Genomic DNA, 25,005 nt, shown 5'->3' with positions numbered 1-25,005 from the left:
GCACCCTGAACTTCAGAGCAAATACAAACAAATTACAAACATCAACAGACAGACCAAATACAATTCATAGTCACCAACATCTGAGTTCAGCCGAGAACTGGACAAGGTCTGGCCCAGAGTCACACACTACTTCTGCTATGGGTCAGAGCTCCAAAAAAAGAAAGCCAATCCCTGGTTTTATATTTCTTGTTCAGTGTCAAAGGTGAGTCACACATGTGACACACATGACCTAAAATCATCACAGAAATGTGACTTAAACCCATGTGGTCTAAGAGCCTCTGATGTCACAGACATGTCACTCAAACCCATGTAAACTAGGCTTTCCCTTGAGGCAAGGAGGTCATCAAAGACTCCTAATTTAATCAAGGAAACAAAGGCCAAACTCTTCAAGAGCACTTGGTTGAATAAGTGCTAAGAGCCCATCTTGATTCCAAATACATTTGTCTGAGATTAGGATTACTACCCCTGCTTTTTTTACTTTAGCTGAAGCACAGTATATTCTACTTCAGCCTTTTACTTTTACCATGTGTGTATCCCCTTGTTTCAAATGTATTTCTTGTAAACAGCATATTGTAGGATTATGGTTTTTAATCCATTCTGCTATCCACTTCTGTTTTATGGGAGAGTTCATCCCATTCACATTCCCAGTTATGATTACTATCTGTGTCTTTTTCTCCATCCTATTTCACCCCTGTTTATGCTTTTTTTTTCTCCCATCTTCTTTCCATTCCTGAAGAGTTTTGCTTTTGACCGCCGCCTTCCTCAGTTTACCCTCCCTCTTGATTTCCCTCCCTTATCTTACCTTTTTTCCCTTGCTACTTCTTCTGAAGGAGCTTACATTCCAATGATGGAAAACAACCATTAAAACAGATCTGAAAAGGGGGGAAACGGTGCTGGCTTGGGAAAGGAGAGTCAGGAGTAGCCTGGGCATTTCCTAAAAATGGAAGTTCTGGGAGGAATTCACCAATGGGAAGTGGGAGATGTAAAGGCCAGGGGAATATTCCAAGGTGAGAATGCTGCAATTATCTAAAAAATAAAGTTGTTAAGGACACAGAGTGCAGTCACATTGGTCTTTTCTTGCTGAATGCCACAGGCATCTATCTGTCTGTCTAATCTTCAGGGAGTAGGAAGGATAGAGGTGGGGGTAGGGACGGGGGGCTGCTTCACAGTAAGCAACTATTGTCTTTGGAGGCATCACCGAAAGGACTACCAGAAGCATAAAGGCCAGTCAAGGTTGCCTTTCCTCTCCCCTGTCCATCTCCCACTTCAAGGAGCTCATTCTATTCTAAGCCTGTGACAGTTAATCTTATCTGGGCCTGATTCAAGTCAGTTCTCTTGTAGTGTAGGCTGTTAATAATTTGTATCATAACTTACAGTCTGTAGAAATGCTGTTTGTTTTTATAAGTTGATTTCATAGTCTGAAACTTTCCTAAAGCTAATGTGTCAGTTTTATTGCTGATTCCTTAGGATTTTCTAAATAAATAGCATCTTGTTAGCACAGATGTTCTGTGCAGTGCACTTTAATAGGTCTCTGTCCTTAAGGAGATTTCTATTTGGGCAGACTTTTTGTTGTTGTTGTTCAGTCATTTCAGTTGTGTCCAACTCCTTGTCACGCCATTTGGGGTTTTCTTGGCAGAGAAACTGACTGGTTTGCCATTTTCTTCTCCAGCTCATTTTATAGATGAGGAAACTTAAGGCAGACAGGTTAAGTGACTTGCTCAGGGTCACACAGCTAGCAAAGTGTCTGGCTTTGAAATCAAGTATTCCTTACTCCAGGCCTGGTGCTGTACTCATTGCATCACCTAACTGCCCTCTTTGGGCAGACTAGACATGCATGAAGAGAGATAGATGATGAACAGTAGGATAGAAGCAGTGTGGTATATTAAGAAGAACACTGGGTTTAGAGTTAGGGTGTCTGGGCTACAATACTGATTTATATGACCCTGACCAAGTACTTTAAAGGGAGGCACTAAGTAAGGCATTCTGGTAGTGAACAGAGTGAAGGACTTGGAATCAGGAAGACTTGGATTCAAATTCTCCCTGTGATCTATCAGCTATGTGTCCATGGGCAAGACACTTAGCTTTTCAGAGTTTCAGACAGTTCCCAAAATCATAGAACCTTACGATATTTGCCTATAAGGCAAATAAGTATAAAGGGAGAGAGGTCTGGTGAGAAGTTTGAGGAGGGATAGATTGTGTTTATCTTGGGAGAGTCAAGGAAGCCTTCGTGGAAGACAGGTACTTGAATTGGGCATTGATGGAAGGGAGGGAGTTAAAAATATTTTATAGCTTTTGTTTTTATGTCACCTTTATTTCCATAACTTCACCCCCAGCCCCATCCCCACTCCACCCCCGAAAAAAGAAAAGCAGTTCAATAAAACTAATCAACACATCAGTTGAGCCTGACAGTCTATAAAGTTTTCCATACCCATAGTCCCTTAGCTCTGCAAAGAAGGGAGTGAGATGTGTTTTCTCATCTCTTCTTTGGGACTAGATTATAATTACACAGTATTCAGTTTTGTTTTGATTTTTTTCCCTTTCCATTTACATTGTTGTCACTGTGTATTTTCTTGAATCTGCTTACTTCATTTTGCATCCATATAAATCTTTCTGTGTTTCATTGTATTTATAATTTTTTGCAGTGTAGTAATATTCCATTTCATTCATGTACTAGCATTTGTTTAGCCATTCCTCCACTAGAATCACAGAAATGGATCACAGAGATGAAAGGACCTCAGTGGATGATCTGTACCTCTGACATACCTGACGAGTAGTAATCATACTGCTTTTGTTGGAAGGTTCTCAAGAAGTTTTTCCTGACAACAAGCCTAAATTTATCTATTGCAACTTCTACCCCACTACTGCTGGTTCTGTTCTTTGGTGCTAAACAGAACAAATCATTAATCCCTCCTTCAGATACTCAAAGATAACTATGATGTCATCTGTAAATCTTCTTCCCAGGCTTAAAATCCCCACTTTCTTCAATTCTCATATCTCCAGCACCTACTATAACAATTGACATGTTAGGGAAGGGGAAGGAGGGATCAAGCATTTATTAGTACCTCCTATGTGCCAGGCACTGTGCTAAATGCTTTACAAATGGTCTCTCATTTGATCCTCATAATAACCCTGTGAGGTAAGTGTTCTTATTATCTGTATTTTACAGTTGAGGAAACAGGCAAACAGAGGTTAAGTGACATGCCCAGGATTCCACACCTACCTGAACTCAGTCCAGCGCTACTGTACCACCTCACTGTCTCAAGTAGGCGCTTAAATACTTTTCGATTGGTATAGCACAGAATCAAGGCCCTTCTCAGTTCTGTTTGACCTCCTGAACACTCTAGCTTATCTTTGTTCTTAATTTGTGAGGTGAATACAGTACTTGAAATGTGTTCTAAACAGGGCAAAGAACAGTGGGACTTCCACCTCCCTGTTTCTGAAAGTTTTGCTTGTCATTGTAGTCCAGGATCCTGTTAGGCATTTTTAGCTGTCTTATCATGATGCTGACTCAGTGAACTTGCAGTCAGTCAATCAGTTAATCAGTCAGTCCTTTAGATTGTCAGGTCTTTTGAGGGCAGGGACTGTCTTTTGCCTCTTTTTGTGTCCTACCTTAGCCCAGACTTTGAGCAGACTTTCTATTGTTGTGGCACACAGTGGGCCCTTAATAAATATTTATTGATTGAAATGATCTCTTACTTATCATTTGGTCACTCTGTTCTTTTCCCTTTTGTGAAAATTAGAACATTTGCACTTCTCCAATCTCTTTCAAATATCACTGACAGTGGCTGATCACTTGCTCCTGCTGGTTTTTTTTAGTGTCCCAGGGATATAGTTCATCAGTGCCAGGTCACTTGAAGTTTATGGAGTGCAACTTAAGTGCTCTCTTATTGTCTCTTTACTTATCTTGGATTTTGACTCTTTTAGTACTATTTTACCTATCATTTTCAATTCAAAGGTCGTTTTTCTTGGAAGAAAAAACAAATGTAACAGTTGAGCAGGTTTGACTTGTTTCTGTTGTCCCATCCACCAGGAGCAAAGGCCCCTTTCCCTTGTATCTCCTTTTTTCCCTCAGCATGGCTAAGAATAACTATTCTTAGCTTTCCTATTAGCCTCAGATCATTTTGAGCTTTATAATTCCTGACACTTTTTTTTTCCTGACACTATTTTTATAGGACTACTACTGATTTGTGTTCATGCTTTGCTATTTGGCTTTGCTTCTATATTCTAATTGTTTCTTTTTTTAGAAGTCTGATATGGTTGGTGAGTTTCCTGTGCATCTACACCATGTCTTCTGAAAAATCCCATTTTTCCCTCCTCATTGGAATTGTATCTCCCATTTATCCTGGACTGATTATCTTTGTAGCATTTTAGTTGATAAGATCCTACCTATTTTTCCTCTGAACCTTTTGAAATCAGTTTCCCAAAATTTAGGGTACATGTCTGACAGTGTTGAGATTTCCTTTCTTTCTGTATCACAAATTATAGGAGAATGTGATCATTTCCATCTAGGATTTAACATCATTTCCAAGTTCTTCCCTTTTAGTGAGAAAGAGGTCCACAATAGAATTTTCCCTTAGTTCTTCTGTCTTTTGAAGGATGAAATTATCACGAAGGCAATTCAAGAAGTTATTATCTGCTCTGTTTTTGATCGAGAGAGTTCTTGCAAATGTTTGAATAATTGAAGTTCATCACTGCTGTATCATACTTCTGTTTCAGGCTTGTGCTATTTCCTGAACTGCTTATCTATTTCCTCTTTCTTTGTGGGTAGTTTATGGTACACTCTAGTGACAAAAATCACTTTGTAATGCTTCCCCCCCTTCTGGTTCCTGGATTTCCTTACATATGTGAGGCAAGAGAAAGAGGATAGGAAGGCTAGGCACATCATCTTCTACCTGCTCTCCAGCCCTCTGAGGAAAGAAGAGGAGAAATGGAGGCTTTCCATCTGACCACTTGCCTTCTCTCTCCTGTTTGTGTGTCTTCTGCCTGATGTCTAATCTCCTTTGGGAAGAGGAGAATGCCTTTCACTTAATGATTACATATTAGCACCTGGTTATACCCTATACATCCCAGAGTTTCTGAATCTTGTAGGCAATCATCCAAGTCCCATTCCCCATTCCCTATCACCGATTCCTTATTCCCATTCACCTTAACGCACCCACTACAAAATACAGTCAAATGGTACCTAACCATAGGTAGATCCTGTTTCTGACTTCATTGTTTAACCAAAACCACTGTCTCCAAAGTTAGCCATGATTCCTTAAAAAACAAGTTTTTATGGATATTTTCTGTTTCTTGCACCACCATAGTATTCCAGTATTTATTTTTCTTGGCCTTCCTGTAGCATTTGACAGTGTTGACTTCTCTTTTCTCCTGGATACTCTGGCTGATCTGGGTATTTGTGACATTGCTCTTTTTTGTTTCTCCTACCTGTGGACCATTCCTTCTTAGTTTCCTTTGCTAGCACTTACATATCTGTGAGTGTCCCGTGGAACTTTGTCCTGGCCCTTTTCTTTCTCTCACTGACCTCACCAGCTACCCTGGCTTCAGTTATCATCTCCATGCAAATGATGGCCAGATATCTATATCTGGCACACCTGTCTTTCATCACCTGTCTTTTACACATTTCAGCCTGTGCAGCTTGGTAGTGCAGTGGGTAGAGTACTGGACTTGCAGACAGGAAGACCTGATTACAAGTTCTGCCTCAGACACATACAAGTTGTGTGACCATGGGCAAATCACTTAGTCACTAAGCCTCAGTTTCCTTATCTGTAAAATGCGGGTATGTTTCAACAGTTTGGCTAGCAGCTGCTGTGGGGGCGTGTAAAACCAACAACAGCCAGCTCACAGAACGCTGCAAACCCACCTTCTTATGATCTGCTTTACTAAGGAAAGCAGTGTTAAGGGGTTAACAATCTCAATTTAATCCAGCATACAAATAGCATTCACTTAGTTCAGGCGAAAAAGCCAGCACCCTGAACTTCAGAGCAAATACAAACAAATTACAAACAGACCAAAAACAATTCATAGTTACCAAGAAAACTATCAACATCTGCATTCAGCCAGAAGGCCCTTACAGTGGCTGCCCAGAGTCCCGAGCCTCCAGGAGTGAGAGCCTTAAGCAAATGGCTCTGTTCTCCCTCTTTATACAGTTTCAGACATCATCAAATGTCATCTGAGCAACCAGAACTTAGGCTCCTATGATTGGCTCTGGTGTTAGCACCTCCCTTCATTGGCCGCACCTGGAGCCCCACCTTAGTTACCAATTCACACCCACATAGGCTTAGCACCTAATAGGAGTTTGGGCCTGGGGCTTAGCACCTAGTAAGACTCAATCAAAGAAACTTAATTAATCATTTTAAAACAGTAAGAAAGTCCCAACTTAATTGGTATTACAGGGTAATAATAGCATCTGGCTCCCAGGGTTGTTGTGAGGATCAAATGAGATAGTTTAAGTCAAGTGCTTTTCAAACCTTAAAGCACCATATAAATGCTAGCAAAAAAAAATGGTGCCAAAAGCATTTTGTACTCAACATGTCCAGAAAACAATTGATTATTTTTTCCCCAAAGCTCACCCCCTTTTAGACTACCCTATTTCTGTCAGTTCAGTCAGGTTCACAACCTCATAATCATCCCATTACTTTTCACCCTCCCTGCCTTGATTTTCTCAGTACTTTGGCACTGAGGGCAACTGCTGAAAGTAAATGAGGCAGGAATAAAGTTGAGAGGTTGAGAAAATAACTTATAGAGTAGCCCTTGTGGGTAAGAAAGTCAGTGACTGAGGATTTTTGAAATTGTTGTGTAGTAATTCAGCTTCAGTTAAAATTCCATCACATAAATTTGGGGTGGATTTAGCCTAGCAGTGGTCCAGGATTAGGAGCATAGAAGCATGTTTGTATTTCTCTTATGGTACTTAATTGTACCCACCTTTGTGTAGTGCATTATGTTTCCAAGTCTTTCTCCTGTGCCAGATTGTAAATTCTTTGAGGATAGGAAACCACATCTTTTTCATTTTCATTATTTTCACAGCTTATAAGTAGATGTCTTTATACATTTTCCCACATCATGGATTGTGCTCTACAAAGTATAGAAAGTATAGGGGGCAGCTAGGTGGCACAGTGAGTATACCACAGTGAGTATACCTCAGGAGGACCTGAGTTTAAATCCATCCTCAGACACTTGACGCACTAGCTGTGTGACCTTGGGCAAGTCACTTAACCCCAATTGCCCTGCCTTCCCCCCTCCAAAATAAATAAATTTTTAAAAAAAGCACACCAAAACATGCTAGCATGCATTCTTTTCTATCCTACCCTGAGGGCCAAGTTCTACTTAGCTGTGTGACCATAGGTAAGACACTGAACCTCTGAGAGCTTCAGTTTCCTTATCTGTAAAATGAGTATTTTGTTTTTCCCCCAATTACATACCAAGAAAATTTTTAGTATTCATTTTTATAAGATTTTCAGTTTCAAATTTTTCTTCATCCTTCCCTTCTTCTGGAAATGGTAGGCCGTTTGATATAGTTTATAAATATGCTATCATGTAAAACATAGTTCATATTCATCCCAGTTGTAGAAATAGATCAATAGACAAAAAACCATGAGAAATTATTCATTCCATTGGTCGTAATTCTTCTCCGCAACTTGACTAGTGTATAAATTAATTCAATGCGAAGTCATTCGTGGTAGTTACATGAGATTCCATGCCATCTTGGGGAGGGAGGGGAGAAAATCTGGAACTCAAAATTATGTAGAACTGTCTGTTGTAAACTAAAAATAAAAATAAATTGAAAAAAAAAAGAATAAAGGAAGTCAAAAAAAATTCTTTGATCTGCATTCTGAGCCCATCAGTTCTTTATTTGGATATCGAAAGCATTTTCCTTCATGAGTCCTTTGTATTTGTCTTGATCATTGTGTTGCTGAAAAAAGCCAAGTCATTCATCGCTGATCATACTTGGTTGCTAATACTTCGTACAGTGTTTTCCTGATTCTGCTCATTTCACTTTGCGTTGGTTTGTACAAGTCTTTCAAGGTTTTTCTGAAATTTGCCTGTTCATCATTTCTTATTGAACAATAGTATTCTATTACATTCATGTTCCACAGCTTGTTCTGCCATTCCTTAATTGATGGGCATCTCTTCAATTTCCAGTATTTTGCCACTACAAATAGGGCTGCTATAAATATTTTTGCACATGTAGGTCCTTTTCCCTTTTTTGTGATCTCTTTGGAATACAGACCTAGTAGTGGTATTGCTGTATCAAAGGGTATGCACAGTTTGATTGCCCTTTGGGCATAGTTCCAAATTGCTTTCTAGGATGGTTGGATCAGTTCTCAACTCCACCAACAGTGTATTAGTGTCCCAATTTTCCCACATCCTCTTTAACGTTTATCATTTTCCTTTTTTGTCATATTAGTCAATCTGATTGATATGAGGTGATATTTCACAGTTGTTTTAATTTGCATTTCTCTAATGGAAAGTGATTTAGAGCACTTTTTCATATGCCTATCTTTCTAAATATCTTTGATTTTTTCATCTGAAAAGTGCTTCTTCATATCCTTTGATATCAGAGAATGGCTTGTATTCTCATAAATTTGACTCAGTTTTCTATATATTTGAGAAATGAGGCCTTTATCAGAGATACTTGCTGTAAAGATTGTTTCCCAGCTTTCTGCTTTCCTTCTAATCTTGGCTGCATTGGTTTTGTTTGTATAAAAGCTTTTCAATTTAATAAAATCAAAATTATCTCTTCTACTTTTTGTAATACCCACTATCTCTTGTTTGGTTATGAATTCTTCCTCTCCCCCTAGATCTGACAGGCTGACAGGTAGACTATTTCTTGCGGTCCCGCAGTGTGATTTATGCAATTTAGGGGGTCTGCCTACAAGCATAGAAATTTACATAAATGCTTTAGTAAATGAAGCCGAGCTACCACAGAGCTCTCAAATCAAAAGATGTTGTCTATTGTTTCAATAAAAACTTAAGGTTGGACGGCCCTGGTCTATGGTACCTTTTAGCAAGATGTGATTTCTTTCCTTATTTTTTTAAATTAGGTATATTTTTGCTTTTACTTTGTCTAAGATCAGGATTGGTACCCTGTTTTTTTGATTTTTTTTTTTTACCTCAGTTGAAGCATAATAGAGTCTAATCCAGCCCCTTACCTTCACTCTTTGTGTGTCTTTCTGCTTCAGGTGTGTTTCTTATTTTTTTTTTTAAATTTTTAAAAAAAATTTTTAAATTTTTTTTTTAGGTATGTTTCTTATAAGCAACATATTGTAAGATTCTGGTTTTTGATCCACGCTGTTATTTGATTCATTTTTATGGAAGAGTTCATCCCATTCACATTCACAGTTACAATTACTACCGGTGTATTTTCCTCCATCCTGTTCTTCCTCCTACTTCTCTCCTTTCACCCTTTCCCACCTCACCAGTGTTTTGCTTCTGTCTACCACCTCCCCTGATCTGCCCTCCCTTCTGTCAGCCCTCCACCACCACCTTACTTTAATCTCCTCCCCTCCTACTTCCTTGTCACGTAAGATAAGATTTCTATATTCATCTGATTGTGTACATTATTCCCGCATTGTCCCCTCTCCCATCTTCCTCTCCACTGCAATAGGTCTTTCCTCTTCGTGTGAGATAATTTACCCCATTCTACCTCCCTTTCTTTTGTACCCAGTGCATTCCTCTTTCTCATCCCTTAAATTTTTTTTGTCATTCCCTCAAATTCACCTTAATACCCATACCCTCTATGTATATTTTTTCTGTCTGCACTGTTAGTGATACAATTTTTATTATTTTTTTTGTGATACAAATTTTAGGTGTTACAAATATCGTCTTCCTGTGTCAGGATATTAACAGTTTAGCCCTATTGAATTCCTCCATTAACTTGTCTTCAGCTCATTTGAATAAAGAGTAAATGCAGGATGTTTTGACAATCGTGATTATTGCGATGTGTAGGAAGAACGTTTGAGAACTAGTTGTTTGTGGTTCTTGCTATAGTGTGTTTCTCTTCTGTGATGCTAGCAGAATCCTGGCTTGTGTGCCCTTGATGACAACCTATATATAGTGATTGTAAAAGTAGTATAGCAATTTGACCCATTTTTTTTTCATTTGGGCCTCACCACAGTCCTGTGGGATAGGTACTACAGATTGCATCATCTCCATTTTATAGATGAGGTAACTGAGGCCCACAGAGGTACTTCACCATATCACAGAGGAAGGAGAAAATCTGGGTTTGACTATCTACTTTGTCATGTGAGTTTTGTCATTTTGGGCAAATCATTTCACCCTTCTGGGCCTCAGGGTCCTTACTAGTGAGAATGTTCAATACCAGACTCTGTTAAAGCAATGGAGTGTGCTTCATCTTGAGAAGAGGAGACATGATAACTGTTGTCAAGTATTTGAAGGTCTGTCATGTGGAGGGAGAATTATATATTGTTCTTTCTGACCCTAAAGGACAGAATGAAAAGCAGTAAAGGGAAGTTGTAGAAGGACAGATTTAAGCTCAGTATAAGAAAAAAACTTCCTAACGTGAGAAATTTTTATTATTGTACCACAAGGAATGATGAAGTGGATGGATTCAGAGAAACCTGAGAAGACCTTTATGAACTGATGCAAAGTAAGGTCAGCAGAAATAGGAGAATAATTTATTCAATGTCTATACAACATTTTAATGAAAAATGACTTTGAAAGACTTGAGAATTCTGATTAATGCAATGACCAACCACCACCCTAGAGGTCTGAATTATGAAACCTGCCACCTACCTCCTGTCAGAGAAGTGATGGACTTGAGATACAGAATGACATGTACATTTCTGGTCCTGACACTCCATGGCCATCTCCATACAGTGCAGTCACCACTCAGGTCATCATCTCTACTTTTCCACTAGAATTTTGGGTTCTATCTCTGTCACTACTGTGGGCTCTGATAGCCTTTGGCCTTATCTTGCCACTGTTGAAGTATCTTCATTTGCCTAGCATCTCTATGCCATGCTATCATGGGTAACCTTCTAGCTTTCTAGATTCCATTTATATATTATCCTCCTCACAAGAATGTAAGCTCCATGAGGGCATTGTTGTTTTGTGGTGTATATGTATATCTCCAGTGCTTAGCACAGTGTCAGACACATAGTACTTATTAAATGCTTTCTTTCCCTTTCCCTGCCCTCTTTCTCTCTCCCAAAGCATGGATTCATTTTGCCTGATGATATTTAAATCTCGAGGGAGGATTTTTTTTTTAAATTGAGGGGATTTGGGAGGGGAGATCATACCATAGTGGTACCAGAAAAGAAAGAAGGGCTGTTGAATATTTTTCTAAAAGGCATGGAATAGAATACAAAGAAGTTGTAAGGGAGATACAAGCAAACAGGAAAGCTATGAAATTGACATGTTGAGTTTGTTTTTTTGTTTTGAAAAAAAAAAATAGGTTTTGTGTTGTAAAGATCATGGTTTCACATGCTGTCCTCTTTGTGCTTTGAATAGGAGGTTTGTGTTTGTTAATATTTGTCAAATTTTTAAAAGCCCAAACAAAACAAAAAAAATTAGAGCTTTCCAAAAGTGAGATGGGCTCCTCGAGAGGTAATGGATTTAACCATCCCTGGAGGTCTGAGTGACTACTTGTTAAAGTTGAGGATTTTGTAACGGGAACTTCCAGACAGTTAACAAATTTGCCTAAATGTTCTCCAAGATTATTTTGGTATTTTCAGTTTGCCCAGAGCATTTTAACAGTGGTGTGGATCTTTGTTGCAATATACATATGAGAAATTGGCTAGGAAACACAATTGGTACACCTTCTGTGCTTACTGCAATTTACTTACTGGGTATCTGGCGGCTACTAAACAAAATGTTTAAAAGTAGCATATTTAGCTGAGTGTTTGTCATGGTCCTAAGCCTACTCTTATGGTAGGATTATTCTTGGCATTATAGCACTTTCTAGTTTTGAAAGCTGGGCTCATGTGGTGTGATTAAGGAACTTACCCCAAGGTCACAGAGCTTGTAAAGTAAGCGTCCAAGAACTCTCATTCAGGTCTGAGACGAAGTTTAGGGAGCAGGCAGTGTAAAGAAAAGCAATCCAAATTACCCAGATTCTCATTTTGACTTTGCCACTAACAAACTCTGAGCTACTGGGCCAGTTAACTTATTTCCTCAGTTGTCAAGTGAGGACAATAAATGCCTCAAGGCATTGTTATAAAGGTTTAATGAGATAATGTTTGAAAGTGCTTAGGAAAGTATTACTTATCTATTCCTAAGGCATGATTAGGAAGTATAAACTGAGTAAACAAATATTAGAAAGACTCATTCACTATAAGACTTTAACTGGTCTTTCTAGACTGATTTCTAATTACTCCCTGCCCTGCATTCTATGGTTTAACTGAACTGGCTTACTTTGCTGTTCCTTGTACACATTTTTTTTTAAACTTATGACAAACCATTCCCCTTGTTTCAGCTCTCCCCTCTTATAATCTCTCTTTCCTTTCAAGACAGCTCAAATGCTGCCTCCTCCATTAGGCCTTTCTCGGTTTGCTGTTGTGGTTAGTGCTTGTTCTCTGCTCCTCCAGACCCTATCTGACTTAGTATTTTTGTATTTATTTATCCGAGTGCCTGTCATTGCCTTGACTTCAGCCTCACCCAGTAGAATATGAAGTACCTGAAGTCAGGTACTGTTTTCATATCTGTGTTTTTGTATACTCAGCTACTCTCATAGTATTTCAGTTGTGTCTGACTTTTCATGACCCCATTTGGGGTTTTCTTGGCAAAGATACTAGAGTGGTTCGCCATTTCCTTCTCCAGCTCCTTTTACGAATGAGGAAACTGAGACAAACAGTTAAAGTGACTTGTCACACAACTAGTAAGTGTTTGAAGCCAGATTTGAACTCAGAAGAGTCTTCCTGACTCCAGACCTGGTACTACCCAATGTGCCACCTAGCCACCCACTCTCTCATAGTGGGTGCCTAATAAATATTTGTTGAATTGTTGTAAAGAAGTGTCACATTATTATTATTATTATTATTATTATTATTATTATTATTATTTTGCCCTAGTTATATGGTTAGTATATGTTGCAGAGCCAGGACTTAAAACACAGTTTTGACTTCTGGTCTATCTTTTCTATTACACCACACTCGGATATGAGTGGACTGTGGAATTTTGGTACTGAGGAGTGAGGCCTAGTGAGATCATACGTGGATATTTCAGAGTTTGAGCTGAGAAATTGGAATTTGAAGAGGAGGGAATTTGAGGGCCTTGGCAGCATAATAATAATAGCTGACATTTAAATAGTGCTTTAAGATTGGCCAGCCACTTTACATACATTATCTCATTTGATAATGTCTTCTCTGGTAGCTGTTGTTATTTCTACCTAACCGATGGGGAAATCAGGGCCTTACAGGAGTTAAGTGTAAGTGACTTGTTCTTGGTCACACAGCCAGTTAGTGTTGATGATAATCTGATTCCACTGTGGCTAGACTGAAGCTTCTAGGATTGACATTCATGAGGCCTGGGTCCAGTGCCCAATTCTTGGACTTTCTCTGAGATAAAGGAGAAGTTGAAATCCCACTGGGAGAGATTTCACTTCTGAAATATGGGAGAATCATTTTTATTCTTTCCTGTATCTCAGGCATGACTGGGAGAATAAATGAATTAAATTACTTAACAGACTACACAGTACATTTTGGTCTAAGGTATAGTGTAACTTTAAACTAGAGAATTTTATTTTATTTGAAAGATTGGTGCATTTGGAATTAGAGATTAGGTCTAATCTTTATTGTTTTGTTTGGCTTTTTCTGCCTTCCCTTCCCAACCCTGCAAATTAAAAAGAAAAAGAAACAAAATCCTTGTGACAAACATGTATAGTTAAGCAAAACAAACTTTTCCTGTTGGTCACGTCTAGAAATTAAATGCCTCTTATCCATTACCTCTGTGTCAGAGGCAGGACAGGCAGAGCGCTCGCTTCATCGTTGCTCCTCTGGAATTGCGGTGTTCATTTTGTTAATCAGAATTCTTAGACCTTTCAAAGTGACTTGCTTTTTATTGGTAACTTGTTCTCTGCTTCTCCTCATTTCACTCTGCATCAGGTTATACGGGTCTTCCCAGGCTTCCCTGAAACTGTCACTTTTGTAATTTTTTTTAAATAGCTCAATAGTATTCCATCACATTCGCGTATTATAATTTGTTCAGCTATTCTCCAATCAGTGGGTACCCACTAGTTTCTTTGAAAGAGCTGCTATGAATATTTTTTTCTATATATAGGTCTTTTTCCTTTTTCTTTTTTTTTTTTAATCTCTTTAGGTTATGGGCCTAGTAGTGGTATTGCTTTATCGAAGGGAATGCACAGTTTAGTGACTTTTGGGGCATGAATTCCAAATTGTTTTTCAGCTATTTGGATGAATTCCCCCCTCCATCAAGAGTGTATTAGTGTGTCTGTTTTCACAAAGCCCGTCTAACATTTTTGCCAACCGATGGATATGAGGTAGAACCTTAGAGTTGTATTAATTTTGTTTAAAAGCAGTTTTTCATATGACTATCAATAACTTGGATTTCTTTCTTTTTAAACTGCCTGTTCATATCCTTTGACCATTTGTCAATTGAAGAAAGACTCTTATTCTTAAAAATTTGAGTCAGTTCCTTATGTGGTTTGGAAATGAGACCATTATCAGAGAAACTTGCTGCAAAGATTTTTTTAACCAGTCACTTGCTTCCCTTCTAATTTTAGCTGCATTGGTTTTGTCTTAGCTCCCCTTTGACACCACTTCTGAGTCCAAAGTAAGGTAGATGTGTGGGGGCATTGATGGAAGATACAGGGTGGGGGGCTCAAGACTCATATTAGCCCTTTTGGATCTTTAGTGGTAGTTATGATATAAAGCTCTCTAATCTACTCTTGGCTTCCTCCTTTCCATTCTTGTGGGGGGATTTAATTAGAGGCATGCCAGGTTGGAGGCAGTTGGAGAGACAGGAAGGAATGACAACCAGGGTAGTTGAAGCTGTCAAGGGGTTGTTTGTGGGATGCTCCTTTCCAGTGCTGACACTTTCTGTATTCAAGGCCCTGTACCAGATACTGTGGATGATACATAAGGTCCTGTCTTTACAGTCTAGTTAGGGAAACAATATGCAAAAAGAAAAATAATAGCAGAAGACAGCAATACAGGGGATATTACAAAGAAGTATATGATTGATAACCAAATGAGAAATATAGACAAAAAGTACTGTGAACTCACCAAGGGGATATAACCTGAGAAGCTGCTCTTAAGTATTACCAGCTAACTTGTGGCTTCATTGGTCAGGTCTTAGAATGGCCTGCTGCCCTCTGGTGGACACTACGCAGTCTGCAGCTTTATTGTCTTTTCTGTGCTTATTCCTTCCTTCTGCCACGTGCTGTGGGTGCTTGGTATATGAATGTAGGAAACTGACCGCTTCTTAGCAATCACAGCTATCACTTCTTTTAGTCCTGTAGGAGGTGTTTCTTTGAACCTAGTGACTTGAACTCACTGAGGGCAACTATATGCTGCCTGTCTTTTCACTTTTTTAGGGGAATGGGCTTCTGCTCCCTGTTAACCATTTTTGTTTTATCTTTTCTAATACAAAGATCATTCTTTTAAAAAGGTAAAAAAGTCCCCTTGTTTATCCTTTTCATTATCATCTCTTGTCCCCATTCTAGCCTCCTGTTTAGCAGTCCTTCCCCTTCTTTGATCCTTCCTTTGCCCCCAACATAGCTTAGAAACTCCTTTTCATTGTCCTTAGTATTTACTACCAGCCTCATCTCATTCTGGGCTTTAGCAATTCTGAAAGAATTTGTGCTACTTTTTTATATTCATCCTCGATATGTTCTTGAGTCCAGCTCAACATCCAGCTCACCCTTTTCTGAACACTCTTTGTTATTGTTTACTTGTTTTTCAGTCATGTCTGACTCTTTGTGACCTCATTTGGGGTTTTCTTGGCAAAGGTTCCAGAGTGGTTCTGAATCCTCTTAAGCTTGTTTATATCTCTCCTCAAATATGGTGCCCATACTATCTTCTTATTTGCATTCTTTCCTAGAGATTCTTCCTGGATTTCAAATGAATGCAAGTTATGTGAATTTCTTATATAGTTTTGCATTTGAGTCTTTTTTCCACCTTTAAGCCAGGCGTATCAAATATGGCTACTCATTAACACCTTTGATCAGATGTAATGAATAAATCATAAGCTTTGAGAAATTTACACCAAAGTGTTCCTAAATGAATTCGTTAGTTGGATTGCCAGACTTTAAATATTCTGATAAGTATAAAACCAGGGCAAGTACCTATAGGAAAACTGAGTTTTGGGGGAGAAGAAATGTCTTAGTTTAGAGCCAGGAATGACATCCAGGTTCTGGCCCAGTGTAGTTTCCCTAGAATACTGCAGTTGTAGTCCCCATGAATCCAATGTTATGATTGTTCTCTGGGTTAGATTTTTTTTTCTACCACAACATGATTGGATTGATTGACCTGTCTTTGGACCTGGAACCACTCCACATTTCTATAACTGAGGTTTAACTTACAGTGGTATATGCAATTTGCCATTAAGATGTGATAGTAGAGATAGGAAGGACCACAAGGGTGTCCTTCTTTGTACCCATGGGCATCAGATGGTCACTTCAAGAGCAGAACTACCTGGACGGGGAATATGTCTGAGCAGTCCCTCTGCCTTTTTGATTTGAGGTGCTGTTCAAGCCAGTTCTGACCCACTTTTAGTTGGGAGGTTCCTGTGCACACAGGGCGGGAGCAAATGAAAAGGAGAAATGGAAGGGAGATGTGGAAACTGAATTCCGCCCTGTTTCTTGCCTGGAAAAAAACTTATCTCTCATTTTTCTTCATTAAAAAAAAAAGATTTTGTTTTTTATCAAATCTTTTGTTTTTGCAGCAAGGATATGGGGTGCAGTGCTCTATGTCAGGTTGGGGCGGAGCATGTAGTCATTGGCTTAAGAGAGCAAAAGGTGATCCTTATACAGCAAGAAGTTTACTCCCCCCAGGGGGATGAGTGATGGGGGCTGTTTTTCCGATCATTCCCCAGTTCCTCCAGTAAACTTGATCTGGTCTGTGCCTCCCCAATGGAGGAGGGGGTGAGGAGAGGGGAGAATCTGTTTTCCAGGGCAAGATCCGAATGCTGTGTTGCGCCCACTCACTGACCTGCTGTGGTGGCTGTTGGCATAGACCATACAGGGTGTGGTAGATGGCGAAGGGGTGTCAGTTCCAGCCCCCAGTTCTCTTTGCTGGCTATCTCTATTGTAAAGAAAACCTAAACCTGTTGACTTCAGAGTTTCCTGCCCCACAGTGGAACTGTCTGCAGTCAGATTTTGATGGAGAAGGGGGTTCTCTAGACCCCAGTCTTGTTGAGCTGGAGATAAATTCAGGCCAGAAAGGCTCTCCTTGAAGTCTACCCCTCAGTCAAGGCCAGTAGCATTCTCTCTGTTCTTATTGCCCTCCCAACACAGATGCTGTGGGCACCAACTCCTCCATTACATCAGTGAATTGGTGACCCCAGGAAGAATAAAGTAGAGCCAAGGTTCCTGAAAACATAAGATTACAAAGAGTAATGGTGGAAGTAGTGATACTCTCTTGCTCTGTGATATGTAAGCAGCTCTCTGTTGGCTTTGGTATCTTCGCGGTTCTCTCCTTCCTTGTTGTTTTCCAACAGCTCCCCCCAACCCTCTTCCCACCTCCTCCCCTTCTTGGGGCCGCAGTTTCCCCTCCTGGGTCTGAGCCCAGAGTAGGGTGGATGTGTGGGGGCCATTGGAGCAGCATCCCTACAGCCGTTTTTTAAGTTACTGGAGTGTGGGGGAGGTGGGGGGGGCAGGATTTTTGAAGCCCTTAGTTGAACTGCTTTGTTACTTAACTAGCCTTAAGCCCCACACCATCTCATTTTGCAATTCAGCAGTTAGGGGTTATCTTCTCCTTTCCATGAAGGAGGTGGCAGAAGCTATTAGGTAATAAGAAAGGACCCAAATCTTGTTGTTTGCATCCTCACAACATCTCTTGCCTCTGTCTTCTCTCTACTTAAACGGCCACCAGCCTGATGCAAGTTCTCATCCCTTCTCTCCTGGACTGTTGCAATTGCCTCCTAATTGGCCTCCTTGCTCCTCTCCAATCCATTCTCCACACAGCCGCCAAAGTGATTTTCCTGAAGTGCAAGTCTGACCATATCACTCCTTTATTCAGTAAACTCTGATGGCTTTTCTATTTATTTTTTTAAAGTTTTTCACACCCTGGTCCCCAAACTACCTTTCCAACCTTTACACACTCTAAAGTTCAGCCAAACTGACCTTGCTGTCCCTCACACTCCTGTCTCCAGGGCTGGAATATACTCCCAATATGCTTTTATCCCTTAGAATCCTTTGTTTGCTTTAAACTGCTCAGTTACCACTTTCCACATATAGCCTTTCTTAGCCTCCTAGCTACTAGTGCTTTCCCCACAAAAAAATTTACCTTATATTTGTCTTCTATTTTATTTACACATTATCTCCCCTGATATAATGGAAGCTCCTTGAAGACAGAGGCTGTTTAATTTTTATGTTCTTATCTCAAGCACCCAACACAATGCTTGGCTAGGGCAGCAGAGGCACTTGTAAAAACTAACTGCAAAAGCTCTTTGTGGAGAGGAGCCTGGGCCACGGTGAGGGTTGGTCGTGGGGAGACAGGAGTTTCCCCTCCCCAGCATGCCTGAGGCTCTTAGAAGTCCCTTCCTCTTTGGAGTTGTAGACTATCTGTCCAAGGTAGCTCTAGCAGTATTGACTGGGCTGAGGATTTTGGGGTAGAGTTGGGAAGAAGGGCCCCAGAAACCTGAGTTTCAATACCAACTGGGGACCATGTTTCCCTGTACTAGGAATTATCCCATGGGTCTCTTTGCCTGGGGAGTGGTTGTGGGGAATTTTGAATAGTGGGAGACTGTGGTTGCTTGGTCATGCCCAAGTGCAGAGGAAAGTCCTTGGGGGCGTGATTTTTGCAGGGATTCATTGATAGTCATTTGATGACACTGTGTATATGAGTTTCAGATATTCCTTCATGATGAGCTAAATCTATTCCTGTTTGTCCTTAGGTTGGTGCCACTTTGCAGAACACAAAGGAAGCTAGTAGCCCAAGCCAAGAACCAAAGAAAGAAGATGAATATGCAGAAGACAGTTCTGATGAGGAGGTAAGTTTCTGTCAACCTGTTGGCATAAGATAGGAGCTATGGATGGAGTTGGAGGTGATTCACCAGTGCTATTGCTGCTAGGGGAGAAGTACATACAGCTATAGCGTAAGTCTTCTTGCTCCATCCCTCCCTCCTGCTTGAATGGTTCTTCTCCTGTGCTTTGGTTGGTTTGCTTGTGGTCTGTGCCTTACTTTGTCGTGTGTATGGTTTGATCCTTTATATTGGATAGGGTCTTATTTCTGAAGGCAGGTCTACCCATCCCCAGCCATCCAAAGCTTGGCTGTTGTTAGAAGTGGTAATGGCTTGTATGCCACTAGTTATGTGTTTTCCGCCACTGGTATAGAGGCATACTGAACTATGCAGATGACAGTTTTGTGGTGGGACTTGTGCATCTTTGCATGAGAGGAAGTGGAGAAGGGTCTAGGGACTTCATTTCATCTCTCATCCATACTCCTAGCAAGTTAATCAACAGGAATGAATTGGGGCCTGTTCTGCTGTGTTCTGCACTTTATAATTCTGTGGTTATTTCAGAGGAAGCAAAAGATACAGTCTTGCTTTCAAGATGTTCGTGCTAATAGGGTCACGCAAGTAGTGAGTGACTGAGGCTATATTTGAATTATGTATTCCTGACTTCAGACTCGATACTCTATCCATTGCACCACCTAGAAGATAAGGAATAGAATCAAAATAGGGGATTCATTGCGACATGTTTAAGTGGACGGAAAAGGAATTATCATTGTAATAGTAGTTTCAGCTAAAGTCAATAAATGATAAATTTGTAAGCAAAATCTGGTGATTTTGTAGCTGGTTATGTATGTGGTGGCATGAAAAACAAAAAAGACTGAATCGCAATTTACAAAAAAAGGGATGTTCATGCATAGTCTAGTCGGGAGAGTTAAGACTGACAAACATGAAGCAATTGAACAAGACAACTTAATAGATAACTATTTATTGAGCGTTTCCTGTGTGCACGTGGGAGAAAAAAAAGTATGAAACCCAGTCTCTTTCCCCAAGGAATTTGCAGTTTGTCTGAGTAGACCACACATACACATATCAGTGTGTCAAAAAAGATCCCTAGTTTTATCAGGTTGTACTCCCTACAGGAACATGGTTCATAATAATCCCTAGACATTTTGATAGATGAACACTGGATAGTTCTTTGTGAGTTGTTGTGGTTAAAAAAAAATTGTATCTGTTGGTGGCTCCAATGCCTCTTGCACTTAGAGTAGCTAGTCCTTGGGAAGTAGAAATCATCTTAGCTTGGTAGGACCTGCCAAAACTTGAATCTTTCTGGCATAGCCTTTGAGCCCTTCGGGTGCCCTCTGTACCAGTGTGGGACACCAAGAGAGTATGTCAGGGGAAAAAATGGACACACCAAAAGCCAAACAAGAAAAGTTGATGCTCTGAGAGATCCATAGCTGAGAGTATATGATCAGATGCTAAATTTTGTGGGTAAATGCAATGCTAGTTGGCAGAAGGAAGAGGTCAGTGTGAGTTGGTGTAGTTAGGAAAGGCATTCCAAAGGAGATAGGACTGGAACTAGGCCTTGAAGTATTGTTCCCTTGCTTGATGGACCTGGGAGTTGGCTTTCTACTCCCATCCAGAAGTGTTTATCAAACTTATGTCTTCACAGGCAAGTGAATGTTGTAGAAAGGAAGTTAACTTGGTGTACTTGAAGAAGAGTATCAGATAGGCCCTGCCCTCTTGAGGATTGTTAGTGAAGGTCCTCAACAGGCTAAAACTAACTTTTTGGTGGAGTGAAAACTACCAAAAAACCTTGGAGAAGGAAGATCTGGGAGACCTGATCTTGGTCCTTGCTGTACCACTGACTAACTACTTGCTGTTGGGCGTTAGTTACCTCATTTGTAAAATAAGGATCAAAATCCTTCCTCTGCTGGTCTTGGAGTTGGTTATTACGCTCACGAGATTACAGATGGAAAGCAGCTTGTAAACTGCAGAATTCACCTGAGAGGTTTGTGGAATTAGGGTGGTGATGGCCAGGGCTTTTTTCTTCTGTCTTCAGTGTGTGGGAATGTGGGCTCTGCCCCACGGATCACTTGTGAATTTTCTGGTGATGCTTCTCCACGAATGACCAAGCACTGTAGATGATCTCTTGTCTTTGGAGCTGTATTGGCCTGTAACAGAACCTGCCCTCTCCCAGGCCAGGCAACTCTCCCCAAAGGCTATGGGGGGTTCTGGATGCCTTTTGTTGAACGTTTATGAAGGGGTGGATTAGGTGGTGCTTTTGAGATACTAGACGATATTGTGCAGGCTGTAGGGATAAGAATCAGATCAGAATTGTTTTGTCTTTTTGGTATTTCCAGAGGATTGTCACTGAGGTACAGGCTTCTGGAACCCAACCAGCAAGTTAGTAGGTTTATTTCCTAGGAGAGCATCTGCTACTAACCATGGGAAGCTGGTGCTGGTGTGGGAAGTGTCATTGGTGGGGCTAGGGGTTATGTTTGAATAAACATTCTGGCTTAGGGTCTCCTGCCCCTGGGTCTGGAATAAAGCTTTGGGAGCTAGGGAAACATATGAGGATAGAAAATGTGCACTTGTGTAATGTCTCAGACATGCCTGGGGGTGGGAGAACCACAGGCCGTCCAAAGGCTTTTGCATGAAAGACTCTCAAGGCTTCTCCTACACAGGCGATCCAGCATCAGCACCCCAGCGGGGGAGGTTCATTCAGGACCTGCTGACATCAGTAGCTTCCATGAACTTTTTCTATTTCCAGATCCTCATCCCCCACTATCCTTGTAAATCCCCCTTTTCCTTCTTTCCTCTGTCTCAAGGCATGAGCCTCTAGGAATTTTTCTGGTGGGGGCTGATGCCTGTCTCTCAGTTTGCAGCTATGTTTCTGATTGGCCTGGTATCCTTTCCAGACCTTCTCTGTTTGGTTCAGTGGGTATTTATTTGCCTCTTACTGTATGTATAGTACAGGTATTAGGTTCTGGGAAGGTACAAGAAAGTATGTGATATGTTTCCTCATAGGATCATAGATTTAGACCTCAAAGACCATCTAGCCTAACCCTCTCATTTTATAGATGAGGAAGCCCACGGATGGTGACTTGCCAAAGATCACCCAAGTGGTCAGTTGAGAACCAGGATTTGAACTCATGTCCTCTGACTCTAAATCCAGAATTCTTTTCACTGAACTGTCCTGTTTTCTGAAGAGTTTAGAATCTTTGGGTGGGGGAAGCAAGACATGAACTGAAAACTGAACACAATTAAAGAATACTACAAGATTACGTAGGATCAAGTGATAAGCTGTTTAATGGAGCAATAACTATAGGCAGTCAGGAATGATGGGAATGATCAGTGTTGTCTGGATTTCATCTCCTTCCTTTATTCAACACTGTCTCTCTCCTCTTTGCCCCAGGTAAGGATCTCTCCTACTCCCACAAAGATCTCAGGACAGTCTGATGTTGCCAAGGAAAATGCCCCCAGCTCTGTCACAGAGATAGCTTTGGAGAGTAAATTGGGGGGGCAGGGACTTGGGGAAGTGTTGGAAAGAGGAAGATACCCCTTTTTTCCCTCCTAAGGGTGTGTTGAATTGGGGAGGCAGTCTTCAGTTGTCTATGTGCTACTCACTTGCAGAATTGTTTCTTTTTTCCTTTTTAAAATACTGTTTGATTAATACCTCTTGTGTTTCTGTCACCTTCATTTCCAAATTTCTCCCTCTGCTCTGTCTCTACCCAGTGAGATATCCCTCATAGAAAAAATGAAAAGAGAATGAGGGGAAAAAGTTCGGTCGAATTAAGCATAAGCTGTCTGAGAATGGGTACACTATTCCTCATCCATAGTCTCCTCTTCGGGGTGTGGGTGAGAGGGCAGCTTCTTCATTCCCCTCCAGGGACAGATTTGGTCATGACTTTATTTTTTCCCCTCTTTTTATTTTCATTGTTGTAGTCATTGTGTATATTATTTTCCTAGTTATATTTATTTCACTCTTCAATTCATACATCTTCCCATGTTTCTCCAAATTCTTCATTAATTGTTTGCTATGTTGTAGTGATAATCTATTACATTCATGCCTGATGGGCATCTACTTTTTTTTATAGGTTTTTCCTACCACAAAAAGTGCAGAGGTGAATGTTTTGCTGTATAGGAGTCTTTTCTGTCTTTGGCTTCCTTAGTATGTGTGGCTAGTAGCGAGATCTTTGGGTTAAAGCATATGGATGTTTTAGTCACTTTGTTAGCACAGTTCCAAGCCACTTTCCAGAATGGTTGGGCCAATTAACAGCTCCACCAATAGCGTATTATAGTGTGTCTGTCTTTCTGCAGCTCCTTCATATCTTGATGTCATAGCCAGTTTTCTGGGTGTGAAAAGATGAAACCTCAGAGTTATTTGGTTTGCACTTCTTTTATTCTTAGTGATTTGGAGTAGTCCTCCTTATAGTTATTAATAGTTTGCAATTCTTTTGAGAACTCTGTATCCTTTGACCATTTATCCATTGAGGAATGGTTCTGTGTCAAATATTTATGTTAATTCACTGCATATCTTAGATACCAAACGCTTATCATAGATATTTGATGTCAAGATTTTTTCTCCACTCAATGCTTTCCCTTACTGTATTGATTTTATTTGTCTAAATTTTTTTCAATTTCCTGTAATTACAAGTATCTGTTGTATCTTTTGTGATTGCGTCTGTCTCTTGTTGGTTAAGAATTCTCTAAGGGGTTGTTTCTGAATGAAATCTTAGGGAGGAAAGGTGCCATTATATTCATAAATTGCCTGCCTCTGCCAGCATCTTAATCTATAGCTACACAAATAGGACCTGGCTCCCTAGTTCCCCTTCTTTCCCATGGCTAATGGTAGTACTGTGAGCCCTGCCCAAGAGGTGAAAAGTACTTCCCTTTTAAGGCAGGGTGCTGTCCAGGCTGCACTGCATGTTGGGATTTGTAGTCCTTATGTATTTGGGAAGTATCTGGACTCTATTGGACCTTTTCCTAAGGAGGGACTTGCTCTATTTTTCCTGCCTCTAAGGTCCAAGATTTACATTTTATCAGTGATCACTTTTCTTCTAGTTGGATGCTCTTAAGGCAAAATGACCCGCTTTGTGGCCCCAGTAAGTGGCTGTTTCTTTCTTCCTCGGACTGATAGAGTGTCAGGTCACTGACCGAGTCAGGAAGCCCTTCTCTGACAATTCCTAATCTTTCTCCTCTCCTGGGATTTGGAGGGTAAGAGGAGGAGTCTCCATCTCCACCCCCACCTCTTCAAACTCTGTTTCCTCCCCTCTTTGGTTGTCCTCCTGTTCACTTGGCAGTCGACTGCACGAGCCTTGGCTGTCAGCCCGATCCGGTCTCTGCTGTGCCTTCAGAGAACAGAGACAAAACAAAATAAATTGGTTTCCTGGCCGGGAGCAGCCGGGCGCGCTTTGGGTGAGGGAGGGAATGAGCTCGGTGCTGCGGCTCTTTACCTCCCCCCCACCCCAAGGGCTCTGGCTGTCAGCAGCCACATCCTGTCGGCTACTTTTTTATATTTTGTATTTTGCAAAATCAATGATGATAGCAAATAGAATGTGGAGGTGAGAAGGTGGGTGGAAGTTGCATTAGAATTTGGTCAGGGGTATGAGAGTCCCAGTTCTGTCCCTAGGCAGCCCCTCTTTTCTTGTCTTCCCCCCTTCTTTCCCCCTTTGAGCCCTACTGTCTGATCCCCTTGCCCACTGGTGGGGTGTGGGGCTCTGCATGGTGGTGCAGCATGGCCGCACTGGGAGGAAACAGGTTGGGGGCTGCCTGGGTCTGCTTCCTCCCACGATGACTATTCCATATGTCCATGCTAATGAATGACAGTGTGCTGAGTGCACCTCGCAGCGCTGCTTGCTCCTTCCAGCACTGCCTCCCTCCCACTGTACCTCCCACCTCCTGTGGCCA

The 25,005-nt window shown here is 40.8% G+C and overlaps 1 protein-coding gene across 2 annotated transcripts in view; it reads left to right on the top strand.

The window, feature by feature from the left end:
• The window catches only part of BOP1 (BOP1 ribosomal biogenesis factor), a 74,089-nt gene that overhangs the window by 12,393 nt on the left and 36,691 nt on the right, over window positions 1–25,005 (top strand). For both annotated transcript variants that reach the window (XM_036740798.1, XM_036740799.1), the window contains exon 3: window positions 19,036–19,131. In XM_036740798.1, the coding sequence (XP_036596693.1) occupies window positions 19,036–19,131 (96 nt within the window). The remainder of the gene's footprint in view (window positions 1–19,035; window positions 19,132–25,005) is intronic.

Source organism: Trichosurus vulpecula, chromosome 1 (assembly GCF_011100635.1).
Source record: "Trichosurus vulpecula isolate mTriVul1 chromosome 1, mTriVul1.pri, whole genome shotgun sequence".
Taxonomy (NCBI): Eukaryota; Metazoa; Chordata; class Mammalia; order Diprotodontia; family Phalangeridae; genus Trichosurus; species Trichosurus vulpecula.
The sequence above is the reverse complement of the archived record's forward strand: the minus strand, read 5'-3'. Positions and strand labels throughout refer to the sequence as shown.